The 13,530-nt window shown below is 30.3% G+C and overlaps 1 protein-coding gene across 3 annotated transcripts; it reads left to right on the top strand.

Moving 5' to 3' along the window:
* Nucleotides 1-795: 795 nt before the first annotated feature.
* On the top strand, nucleotides 796-10,443 carry LOC145085736 (coatomer subunit beta'-1-like). Of its 3 annotated transcripts, none has more exons than XR_013700137.1 (26): nucleotides 796-1,105; nucleotides 1,310-1,330; nucleotides 1,420-1,481; nucleotides 1,643-1,697; nucleotides 2,323-2,359; nucleotides 2,443-2,768; nucleotides 3,681-3,812; nucleotides 3,899-4,047; nucleotides 4,603-4,671; nucleotides 5,093-5,243; nucleotides 5,358-5,423; nucleotides 5,573-5,761; nucleotides 5,858-5,998; nucleotides 6,082-6,156; nucleotides 6,762-6,938; nucleotides 7,019-7,110; nucleotides 7,432-7,548; nucleotides 7,615-7,729; nucleotides 7,806-7,877; nucleotides 7,961-8,157; nucleotides 8,256-8,349; nucleotides 8,421-8,527; nucleotides 8,657-8,786; nucleotides 8,873-9,082; nucleotides 9,936-9,995; nucleotides 10,104-10,443. XR_013700137.1 is itself a non-coding variant. In XM_079023541.1 (26 exons), the coding sequence occupies exons 1-25, from the start codon at nucleotides 1,103-1,105 to the stop codon at nucleotides 9,962-9,964; spliced, it is 2,775 nt and encodes a 924-aa protein (XP_078879667.1). In that variant the 5' UTR covers nucleotides 796-1,102; the 3' UTR covers nucleotides 9,965-9,995; nucleotides 10,104-10,443. The 3 variants fall into 3 exon arrangements, 1 of the variants encoding a protein (XP_078879667.1); XM_079023541.1 differs by having other exon boundaries at nucleotides 8,873-9,041; XR_013700131.1 differs by having other exon boundaries at nucleotides 797-1,105; nucleotides 8,873-9,104.
* Nucleotides 10,444-13,530: the final 3,087 nt, after the last annotated feature.

The raw sequence follows: 13,530 nt of genomic DNA, 5'->3' as shown, positions 1-13,530 counted from the left end.
CTATTTTTTATAATAATTATTATTTTTTTCAAATAAATGATTTTTAAATCATAACTATTAACAGTAATAATAGTTAAAAATAACATAACCTTTAAATTACATTGCACTACCTTACACAAAAATTAAATAAGTAATTTATAAATTAGTTAATCATAACATTAAAAGTAACGTAAATCAAAAATTATATTTAAAGTTATTCACACGTTAACTGCAAGTAGCAGTCGTTAAATAATATGATTTTAATAGATGTCATATATGGTTCAAAATCATTACAATTTTACATGATAAATTAATGTGAGAAAGTATTATTTCGTGGTTATTATTAGTAAACATAATTACTATTCTATGAAAGACGTGAATATTCGAATAGTTTAAAAATATTCGTAGATTAATAGTTTTGATTGATTAATAATCATTTGGAATTTAAATACTAGTATAAAAAATATCTCAAGTTCTAATATTCATATATTTAAAGCTTTTAGTGAACTATTTATGAAAACTAAAGAGCTTATTGGCTAAAGGTATCTGGTATTGTTTTTTATTTTTGAGATTTGAAATTCAAGTCTTAATTGTGTATGTAGGTGAAATTTTAAAAATAGTTTATTAGATTTGTGGATTTGAAAAAAAAACTATTTTTGAAAGAAAAAATCTATCACAAACAAAAGACAATAGTTGTTTTTTTTTAGTTACATAAAAATATTAACATACCAATCCGTTTATTTTGAAGTTGCATCTATCTCCCAAAAATCAACCGACGGTAATTTCGTTTGAGCTTAAGAAACATGGAAAATATTTCGTAAGAAGGAAGCATCGGTCGTTGCATTTCGCATACCGAGTACTAACTCAACATTTCTTTGCATCTTCAAACCCCACCCTCTTTCTCTCTCACCATTTACAGAGGTTGCTATCATTGGAGCTGAACCTCCCTCTGGATCTTAATCTAAATCGACACTCGAAGGCCTTCAAATCTCTCAATTCGGACGGAGATTCGGTCTAGTTCTCTCTCTGTTCGAGTTGTCTTGCCGGATCTCCCACTGGGATCTTAGGGTTCAGGATTCAGTCACGGATTTCCAATCAAGAGGCTAAATTTTAATCTTCAACAATGGTGAGTTTGCAGTGTATTTTCTTGATTTGCATTTTGTTCAATTATGATTTAGATCCAGTGACAAATCTATATCCATATGATCGTTGATCCAATCACATTATTGGAGCATTGTTCTGATTTACTTATGAGATTTAATAAACTACTCGGATCTGATTTACTAACCGAAACTTCAATCTGTTTTATGTGTATTCCGCTTTGGGGCAGCCTCTCAGGCTCGAGATCAAGGTACTTTTAGCTATGCAATTTGGATTAATTTTGTTGTTAATTTTAGACACTTACTCGATAATCATGCTAATGAGGAGCATTTTATGCAGAGGAAACTTGCTCAAAGATCAGAAAGAGTAAAATCCGTGGATCTGCATCCAACAGAGCCATGGTAAGTATACCTGTTTCTTGTAATTGAGTAAATCTCAAATAGTCGTGCATTTTGTTAAGAAAGATCCAGCATACCTAGGCACGGATTACAGCTGCCGGAAACTTCATTCAAGTGGTTTTTGATTAATCTGTTAATGGACACTGGTACTTGTGTTTTTGCAGGATCCTCACAAGTTTGTATTCAGGAACAGTCTGCATCTGGGATTACCAGTCTCAGGTATGAAACCATATTAATAATTTAAAGGAAGGGCAAGTTCTAGTTAAAATACAGGATATTCCTAATTGCATATAGAATTCAATTGTCCCATCTAAATCAAACAGACAATCATGTTTTTAAGATGTATATTCTCTTGTATAAAGTATCAAGGCAGTTGATACAGCTGAATCACAGAATATAGGGTTCAACATATTTCTTTCATATAGAAATCTGTCCCCATCCATCATAAAACGGAGTTAATATTGTTTCATTTGGTAGACCATTGAGGTTATAGATATTTAGTCAAAAGCATAGTTGGCAATACCTACTGGAAATGCAACCAAAGTTTTGGTCATAATCCATAAAAGATATTGCTGCAAACATACAATTTGAATAGATATCGAGTAGCAGTTTATTTTGATGCACTATAAAGTATAATGTGACTAATATTTCAATAACTAAATCACTAATTATATAAAAAGGTGATATAAATATCATCAGTGAAGAAAAAACAAGCATCTTATATAGGTCAATGATCAAACTCCTTCATATATATGTTTGTAGATTGTTTTACCATTATTTTCTTATAATACAAGTTCCAATACCATCATCTAATGTAAGCCTCATATCATATGCATTGTCACAGGCTATGGCAAAATCCTTTGAGGTTACTGAATTACCAGGTTAGAATACATATTTCCATACACAGTTTCAGCATGATTGGAAATTAAACTCAAACTCTGATGCTTACACAATGTGTTTACAGTCAGATCAGCAAAGTTTGTAGCCCGCAAGCAGTGGGTTGTTGCAGGAGCAGATGACATGTTTATCCGTGTGTACAATTACAATACGATGGATAAAGTCAAAGTATTTGAGGCACATACCGATTACATTCGGTGTGTGGCTGTCCACCCTACCCTCCCATATATACTTTCATCTTCTGATGATATGCTTATTAAGCTTTGGGACTGGGAAAAGAGTTGGTATTGTACTCAAATCTTTGAGGGACATTCCCATTATGTCATGCAAGTGACAATCAATCCTAAAGACACCAATACTTTTGCAAGTGCATCACTTGATCGCACCATAAAGGTAATCTTAGAGCATCTCTAATGGGAGGTTTTTTTATAGCTTTTTGCTATTGCATAATCACACTTAATACCATTGGAGTGGAACACTTTTTTTTGTTACTATACTCCAACCACTTAATGGTCTATTGTAGACTTTGTTGTTTTACATTTCATCCCCTCATCTCAGTAACATATTCATATCACCCTTAATTATATTTTAATTTTAAATCTTTAGTGATATTTGAGTAATTATTTTTTCTTATTAAAGGGCAAATTACAAAAAAAAAAACCTTTGTGTTATGGGTAGTTTTTCAGTTTAACCACTAATACTTTATTTTTTTTTCAATCAAACCATAAAGTTTTAAGACAGTTTTCCAGATTAACCCTTTTGACTGTTATATCTAGTCAAACTGGTTAATTTAGAAAATATCTAATAGTTTCATGGTTTGATTGGAAAAAAATAAAATATAAGTGGTTAAACCGCAAAATTGCCCAAAGTATAGTGGTTTTCTGTAATTTGCCCTTTATTAAATGTGCAAAATAAGAATGAATATTTCTTATAGAAAAAATATCATTAAAAAGCATTCATCAAGACAATCAAAATGACACCAAGCAATCCTATATTATTTTTTTTATTGTCTTTCATTTTTATAACTCCATACCTAATCACAGTAACACCCATATACCTTAATAAAAATGGCCTCAAGTTGCTTAAAAACGACAAATTAGAGGAGGGGGATTTATAAAGCATTCCAAATAAATGAGGATTAATGTTCAATTGGAGAAGATTTATAAAGATTGGTTTTTGTTATATAAAGTTGGTGAAAAGCTGACATGGCAAAAAGAAAATGCTTTTCAAGATGTTAACCATTGTGGATGCTTTTATAAGTTTTAATAAGAACATTTATGCAGCATTGTTTTTCCTATTTTTCAGATATGGAATCTTGGGTCTCCTGATCCTAACTTTACACTAGATGCGCATCTCAAAGGAGTGAATTGTGTGGATTATTTCACGGGTGGTGATAAACCTTATCTAATTACTGGATCAGATGATCACACTGCTAAGGTCTGTTATGTCACTGTGCTTTCACCATTTTTAATCTTTTATAAAGTTTTATAATGTGGACTTACATTCTGGAATATTGGAAACAGGTATGGGATTATCAAACCAAAACTTGTGTCCAGACTTTAGAAGGTCACACACACAATGTTTCAGCTGTGTGCTTTCACCCGGAGTTGCCAATAATAATCACAGGTTCTGAGGATGGTACTGTACGTATATGGCATTCAACTACTTATAGGTATCTTCTGGTTCTATAATTACATTAAACTAAAAATACACATCACTAGGGGGCTGTTTTTTTTTTGTTTTTTTTATTTTTATCCCATTAAGTCCTAAATGATGTTGGTCTGGATGAAGTACTGTATACATAAGGTCTCTTTCTTTTCTAGACTGAATAAACTGTCTGAATGTGACTAAATCAATGGCCATTTTCCCCTTACATTCCAGCAAACAATTTTCACAATATTCATCAATTTTAACACAAGAGGAGTTGGGTGCCAAAAAGAAGGGTAAATAGGTAAAGGGTTTGTGTCTTAATACATTAAGCCATGTTTTTTGGGCTTAAACCGTTAAGTAAAAAAGAAACAACCATGTATCCAGATTAAGTGCTTAACCTAGTATATAGCTAATTAAGTAAAAAAGGAACACCCCCTAAATGTACAAGTTTCTTTTTCTGGTAAAGTTAGTGTATCATATTCAAAGTTTTGTAATTTTAAAGTAAAGTTGTAGTCATGTTGAGTTTATTTCTTTCTACATTTTCTGAAAATACTCACAAATTTCTATTTTTGTGCAGACTTGAGAATACTTTGAATTATGGACTCGAAAGGGTTTGGGCTGTTGGATACATGAAAGGTTCACGAAGGTAAGTATGTTTCTTGACTATTTTTGCATTCCTGGCAAACTACAGAAAAATTCATTATGTTTTGGACAATTCTGCTATACTTTTTTTTTTCCAATCAAATCATTAATGTTTCAGACTTTTCTTCGAATTAACAATTTTGACCAGATGTAACAAGTCAAAATATTTATTTTGGAAAATTACCAGTGAAACTTGATATAACAAAATTACTGGTGAAACCTGATAAAACAGGTCAAAAGGGTTAATTTGGAAAAATAAAGAATTGGTGGATATAATGTTTTTTATTTACTCTTTTTGTAATTTTCCCTTGTTTTATTACAATTTTTTCAAGTGAAATATTTGGAGCAAGATGTTTGCAATCAAATTGTGTCATAACATTTCGGATGCTTGTTTATGACACTTGTACCCTTTTCCTTTTGTACAGGATTGCTATTGGGTATGATGAAGGGACTATAATGGTGAAAGTTGGTAGGGAAGAGCCTGTAGCTAGCATGGATAACAGTGGAAAAATTATATGGGCTAAACATAATGAAATTCAAACTGTTAACATTAAGAGTGTGGGAGCTGATTTTGAGGTTTGTGTCCATATGCTTTTTTATCTATTCAAAGATAGAAATAAAAAGGGTTTTTTTCTTGTATTCCAGTTTCTGTCAAAATGACTGTAACTTCTTTCCTTCTTTCATTCTCAGGTCTCTGATGGAGAGAGGTTGCCTTTAGGAGTTAAAGAATTGGGAACATGTGATCTCTACCCACAAGTGAGTTGTGCATATATTAGTTCTTTTAGCTTCCTATCCTATCCTACCAATTAAAAATGAGATAAGAAGGACCATTTATGATAATTACTAAAGTATAGAGGGTAAGATGGTCGTTTTTTGATTTTTGTATGTTTTGGTGTTGTTTGCAGAGCTTGAAACACAACCCAAATGGGAGGTTTGTTGTTGTGTGTGGTGATGGTGAATACATCATATATACAGCTTTGGCATGGAGGAACAGATCATTTGGGTCTGCATTGGAGATCGTGTGGTCATCCGATGGTGAATATGCTGTTAGAGAGAGCACAACTAAGATCAAGATTTTTAACAAATCTTTTCAGGTTTGTGGACTTTCTTCCACCACATATCCTTACAATTTATCAATTAGCCAAAGTGGGTTCACATTTGTTTATTTGGATATATTTCTTGATAAACAGGAAAAAAAGAGTATCCGACCAACATTTTCTGCTGAACGCATGTATGGAGGATCATTGCTCGCGATGTGCTCGAATGATTTTATATGTTTCTATGATTGGGCTGAGTGCAGATTGATTCAAAGGATCGATGTTAATGTCAAGGTAAGCAACTTGTACCTCTTTAATTAGATGTCAACAACATGAACATATGAGTGATATTCTAATATTTTTTTATATGTTTCCAGAACCTTTACTGGGCAGACAGTGGTGATATGTTAGCAATTTCCAGTGATTCATCATTCTATATACTACAGTACAATGTAAGATCCTTATACACCCCCTTATCGTCTGTTTAGTTGGATGGAATGGGCAGGGTAATGAAATGAGTCATTACATTCCATGATCATGTTTGGTTGGGCTGTAGAAATAGAATGATTTTTTTTTTTTTTTTTTTTTTTTGCATTTATATGTAAATACAATGTATTAACTTTAACTCCATTCTATACATTATTTTAATTATCATTAACAAACTTTTACTCAGATAACTAAAACTCATTAAAACCTAAGTAAGTTATAATTAAAAATATTATTTGATAGTTATTTCTTAATGAATAAAATAACAATCCAGTTAAAATAGTGAAAATTTTAAAAAACATTTGGTCGTTAGAAACTACACTTTACACAACTAAAAATGGGTTATATTGCAAGTGTTCATTCCATTCCATGATAGAATGAAAAAAAAAAAACACTAGCTAACAAAATGGAAGAAATCACACTCCTTTAATGGTCCATTCCATTCCATTGGGTAAACAAACAGGTCCTTTTTCCAATTCCATAATACACAATCTGTTATTGTGTTTTTTTTTAGGTGCTTATGTTTTATAAAAGTTACAATTAATATTTATAAATTTGGTTATATTTACAGCATGATGTAGTGTCTGCACATCTAGACAGTGGAAGATCTGTAGATGAGCAAGGTATTGAAGATTCCTTTAAACTTCTGTATGAAGTGAGCGAAAGAGTTAGAACTGGATTGTGGGTTGGTGACTGTTTTATTTACACTAATTCTTCATGGCGACTCAATTACTGTGTTGGTGGTGAGGTATGATTTGTCATCAATACTTTTCATAATACCTAAAAAACATCCAGATTTCATTAATCGATCTAATATTTCTTTTTCAGGTAACCACAATGTTTCATTTGGATCGCCCAATGTATCTTCTAGGATATCTAGCTAATCAAAGCAGGGTTTTTCTCATTGACAAGGAATTCAAGTGAGTAAATGACATTTTTGGTCACTGCATATAGCTGCTTTTTGCAATTTTGGCCCCCAAAGAGTTTTCTTTTGCAAATTTGGTCCTTATTTGAGTTTCTTGTAATGGTTTTGGTCCCTGATTTTTGCAATTTTGGTCCCAAAAAACATAGTCATTTTACTTGGAACAGGAAATGAAAACCACATATTAGGACCAAAATTGGAAGAGAAATTTTTTGGCCAAAAGTTGAAAAAACCCAGCTATACTCAGGCAGGGTGCAAACGCAAAAATGTAGTTTACTCTTTATATATAATCTCAATTTTAACCTTTTTTATATTTTAGTGTCATTGGATACACGTTGCTGCTCACCTTGATTGAGTATAAAACACTTGTGATGCGTGGAGACCTAGACAAAGCTAGTACTGTATTGCCTTCTATTCCAAAGGAGCATCATAACAGGTATAGTTTATTATATTAAGAATTGAGATAACCAAAGAAATTTAATATATGAATTGTTTTCAATAGTGTTGCTCATTTCTTGGAGTCACGTGGAATGATTGATGAAGCTTTAGAAGTTGCTACAGATCCTGACTATAGATTTGAACTGGCCATTCAGCTTGGTAAACTAGAGATTGCAAAGGTAAGCTAAAGATATAATACCAATATTTGACTTTATGAATCATAATTAATAATAACATTTGTTTTTGTGTATATAGGATATTGCACTAGTAGCACAAAGTGAGTCGAAATGGAAGCAGTTGGGTGAATTAGCTATGTCTACTGGACTGGTATGTGTCAATTTCGGTATTTATTTTTGCCTTTGGTTCCAGATAAATAAATCTAAAATAATAGTAATATGAAAACATTGCAGTTGGAAATGGCTGAAGATTGTTTGAAACATGCAAACGATTTAAGTGGTCTGCTTTTGCTGTATTCTTCTCTGGGAGATGCTGAAGAGATAGCAAAACTTGCACTTGTTGCAAAAGAAAATGGAAAAAACAATGTTGCTTTTGCTTGTCTATTTATGCTGGGTAAATTGGAAGACTGTTTACAGTTGTTGGTGGACAGGTTAGTTTTTCTTTCAGGTTCCATACATCAATGAATATGAAATTGGGCAATGAACATGATATGAAATTCCCAAAATACCCTTTCTATTTTTTTTTCAGCAACCGGATACCCGAGGCTGCTCTGATGGCCCGGTCTTATCTTCCAAGCAAGGTTTCAGAAATAGTAGCTCTTTGGAGAAAAGACCTTAACAAGGTTAATCTTTTATATTTTCTCTTATTTTATTTAGTTTTTGAAGGATTTTTATTTATGAAATTGAAATGCAGGTTAACCAGAAAGCAGCAGAATCATTAGCAGATCCTGAAGAGTATCCAAATATGTTTGAGGACTGGCAAATTGCACTTGAAGTTGAAGAAAGAGCTACAGAAACAAGGTTCTGTTTGCTTATTATGTTGTAACTTGAGTTCAATAATTATTATTATGTGCAACTTTCATAAATGACACAATTTGAATATTATATAAAATTAATGAGTGTTTGTGTTTCCACTAAATATATTTTCAGGAGTAGTTACCCTCCAGCAGAAGAGTATGTGAATTATGTTGATAGATCACATGTGAATCTTGTGGATATTTTTAAACACATGCAGTTGGATGATGATGAACCACATGAAAACGGAGAGTTGGATCATGAGGTAACTTTGTGTTTTTTTTTGGTTAAATAAACAGCTCTTTTTATTTTTCCAATTTAGAAAAGACATATTTCTTTTTGATGATACAGGAGGGTGTAGAAGAAAACGGAAATGAAGGGGAATATATTGATGGTCAAGAAGAAGAAGCAGCAGCAGCAGCAGCTGCAAATGCAAATGCAAATGCAATGGATAATGATTCTTCAGATGGTGCAGTTTTCGTTAATGGTAACGAGGCTGAGGAAGAAGAAGAAGAGTGGGGTACGAATAATGCAGCAACTTCGTCAGCCTAAAAGCAATTGGTTGGGGCTAATTTTATTGCTGGTGATTAATTAATTGAATTTTCTCTTAATTGCCCTCATCTTTCAGCAAATCCAACTTAACTCCACTCCTCGTAATCGTATCAAATAACTTTTATCAAGTCTTTGGTATGCAGTAATCCAACACGGAACGGAATTGAACATTACATTTACGCTAGTATAAAAAAAACATGGTTGTTTGCCACATAGGCTTAATTTCATTCCATGAGGAGGGTTTTTTTCTATGTGATATATTACTTTTTATCTATGTGGTCTTCAATAACTATAATATTTTTTTTAAGAAAATTCAAAAGTTCAGTTAAATTTATTTCTATTGGAAGTTTTCATGGTATTTAATATCTTATTTTTGTAAACAATCAATTAAGATGATAAGTAAACTTTTTTTACTATGTTTACATTTAATTTTTTACTGATATCTTTATTTGATTAAATTTTATTTTATTAAAAGTAACATTTTCCCCTCTTTTATCAATTCAATTTTGTTGTTTTTAACTGTGCCTAACAAACATGTTTGAATGAATCATTCCATTCCTTGAAGTTAAAGCCAACCAAATATGTTAACAGAATGTAATGATCCATTCCTTTGCTTTGTGATTCCATCCCATCATACCAAAAAGACCCTTATATATTTGCATATATCAGCCTAAAAGTAACTTTGCCTAAATGAGAACAGATCCCACAATTACAAACCTTACACTTGAATGTGCATAGAATTTTTAAAAGGTTATCAATCATTGTTGATTTCATATATTTCCTGCCTACTAGCAGCAGTGTATTTGTTTAGTTTTGTCACACACTCACACTCACCATCTCATATTCATATTTGAATTTGCAGTGCTTACACCACGTCACCAAGTCGATTAAAGACGTTTCCTGCTTTATGCAACTCCTTCAGGTAGGTATATATACGAGTTTAAGTAATTCTTGTATATTACTATTACACTACACCATGTCATTAACACCTATTCTCACCATATAATACTAATTAGCCCTTGTTGTTTAGGTACCTGTTCGTGGTGTAATTTTGTAAGCGCGTCGATTTTTGTATTTTGGGACATATGATATGATATGATATAAATATATAGACTTTGAGACTTGAGCTTGAGCTTGGTAGTTTGAGTTTAGTTACTCGCTAGGCAAGGCACTCCATCCATTATTCTTTCTTTCTGAGGCAGTAAGTAATTTTCACCTTTCAACTCGTTTACTTATTATTATTATTATTATTATTGTGAATGTAAAAAACAAACGACTATAGCATGTAATAGGGGTGGTGCGATTCCAGGTCACACAATTATTATATAGCTTGTTTTCATTAAATTGTAACACGTTTCTTTCGACTTCCATTGTGTTTACTTTCTGACATCTTTTTCTCTTATCTTTTATATTTCATACATATTTAATATCTAACTTTGTTACAAAAGTATTATTGAAAAAATAATATAATGTTAAAAGAATCATTTAAAAAGTTATATATATATATATATATATATATATATATATATATATATATATATATATATATATATATATATATATATATATATATATATATATAGAGTCAAGATCAAATAAGAAGGAAATTTTTGGTAGGAAGGTAAGAAGTTTTTTTTCTACATATTTTTTTCGCGAACAAACAAAATGAATCATTAGATGATTCATTTGTAAGATGATTCACAAAAAAAAATTCTTAAAAAACCATCTCAATGATTCATTTGTATAATGGTTTTGTTGTTATTCATTAAAATTGTCACAAAAGTGAATTTTTTCTTAATTTACTTAAAAATGAATCATAAAGATGTTTTTTTGGGAATTTTTTCTTGTGAATCATCTTACAAATGAATCATCTAGTGATTCATTTCTTTTGTTCGTCAAAAAAATATGTAGAAAAAAAACTTCTTACCTTCCTACAAAAAAAAATTTCTTACCGGATCTATATATATATATATATATATATATATATATATATATATATATATATATATATATATATATATATATATATATATATATATATAACTTACAAAAAACCTATTTTAATATAAAATTATGTTTAATTTATCTGTTGTGCTGGGTGTTGGTGGTCAAGATGACAAGATATGTTGTTACTAAGGGGCTAGGGTTCATAAAGTAAACTGTTTTGTTTGGCTTTCATTTTTTTCTTATTCGTTTGATTGTTGATTCTGACATATGCCCGATTTTATGATAAATAAATTCAGCAAGATTGCTTTTTCCTTTTTTTGACACGAATATATTCTTATACCAATAATATGTCTTCTAAGCAATCCATTTTACATCAAACATGTTCAACCATCATTAGCCGTCCACAAAGTGTCTTTTCTCAAACTTTGTATATTTGGTAAACAAAGTATTACATTCGTACATTTGCTTTTCGTGATCCCATAGTTTCTATAAATAAGTAACCCAAAGAGATATTCTAAGTAAACAAAACCTTTAAATTATAGTAGTCCACAAATCAATTTGAATCAAGTTAAAATCAAACCAAAATCCCATCTACTTCACAATTAGAGAGGTCGCTAACCCATCCTCACATCAACGTCACATCATGTTTTTTTTGTTCTCTCTCTTCTAACTTATAACATACGGAAACTCTATCTTTTTCAACTCACTCAACCTATTTACGATATCACTATTTTTTATTTAATTAAATTAGAAAATAAAAAAATAAAACATATCATTTTTTTCTTTAAAAATAAACTTTTGATAGTTTAAAACAAAAAATAATCTAAAATAGTATTAAAAAGAACATTTAACTGAGTGTAATATCTTAATAAATGATAAATGTTTTGGTATTGTTTATATAAATATTTTCGTATTGTTTATAAAAAAAAGGAATGAAAAAAGGCAAACAAAAAAATGGCAGCTTTGGTATTTTTTGGTCTCCCTCACGTGATGCATAAAATACATTATCTTCAAATTGCATGCATCATTGCATTGAACACCAAATAATAAAATTCAAAGACCTGATGACATCCAGTAAATCACCAACTTGGTGCTCAAGGTATGGTTTGCCGGCGGTACCCATGGTACCAACCCATCCCATCACCCAAATCATTTAGGACCCCATCTTCCCTTATGAGGAGTTTGTTACACATAACATAGCTAGATGGGAAGTGCTTGGATATGACCGAATGAAACTGGATTGATAGAGATGGAAAAAATGAGATGAAAATTGTACAAGCTTTCTAGCATTGTTTTCTTTATTTTTATGATCAAAAGAAACAAGACATTCACGTGTTTTGTACAGACATAAGTCTGAGAGTGAATTTGCATCCAACCCTCTTGGATTAGACAAAAATTGCAATCTCTATTATGCTTAACAAACATGATCTTATGGCCACCATAGTAGTATCTATGATATGTGAAACATTTTGTTCGAAGTTTACCTATATGTCATCTAGATATTATTTGTTTATATATATATATATATATATATATATATATATATATATATATATATATATATATATATATATATATATATATATAATTTTTGATATTTTTATATATATTTAGGTCAATTTGAATTATACTTTATCTCTATCCAGTCAATTTGTTAACATTAAAAGAAAAAATCGGTTAAATAAGAAATATGTTAAATGGGTAAAATTGACATTTGTCCAAAATGTATTTGAATAAAAATTATAAAATGATGGGATTATGTGTGGAGTCATCTCCATATAATAACATTGAATATAAATAGTCAATAAAAAGGAATATAAACTACATGGAGAGGGGGTTACAAAGTATTTTTACATAAACAAAATTGTTTTATTTTGATGGTGTGAAACTGAATGTTAAATAGTTAATTTAAATAATTGAAAATATATAAATTAAATCCACAAGAAAGAATGAGACTCGATTCATGATTTTAACGTAAACATATGAAAAATATAATTGAAGTTTATTTTTTTTCATACATAACAATTTATGTTTTATAAAATTTTTTATTTTTTTTTCATACATAACAATTTATGTTTTATAAAATTATACAGTATAATAATTAAAATTTAAAAACTTAGGTAAAAAGCTTGGATACATTATTTGTAATTGCCAAACTCAAATAAGGTAGGATAGCATACATGGGCTTTATGTCTGAAAATATATCCTACACCTAATTCTGAAAGTCGGAAAATTAGGTAAATAAGGTTTTTAATAATTGCATTAAAGTATCATTACTATATTTGCTAAAAGCATAAAAATAACCACATATAGGATGTATGGATGCTATGTGATATAAATAGTTATTTAATTATTACCTTTTGGAGTTGTAAAATTGAATTTTTAGTGATTAAGTACGAGGATTATGACTGCAATTATCTTATTAATGCAATTAAATAATTTATTCCATTTTAATTTTAACAATTATGGGGTTAATATACCATTTTCGCAAAAATGTGTACACTTATATG

This window comes from Lactuca serriola, chromosome 1 (assembly GCF_051521515.1).
Source record: "Lactuca serriola cultivar US96UC23 chromosome 1, Lser_US96UC23_V15, whole genome shotgun sequence".
NCBI classification, from domain to species: domain Eukaryota; kingdom Viridiplantae; phylum Streptophyta; class Magnoliopsida; order Asterales; family Asteraceae; genus Lactuca; species Lactuca serriola.
This window is presented reverse-complemented; position numbering and strand designations above follow the sequence as displayed.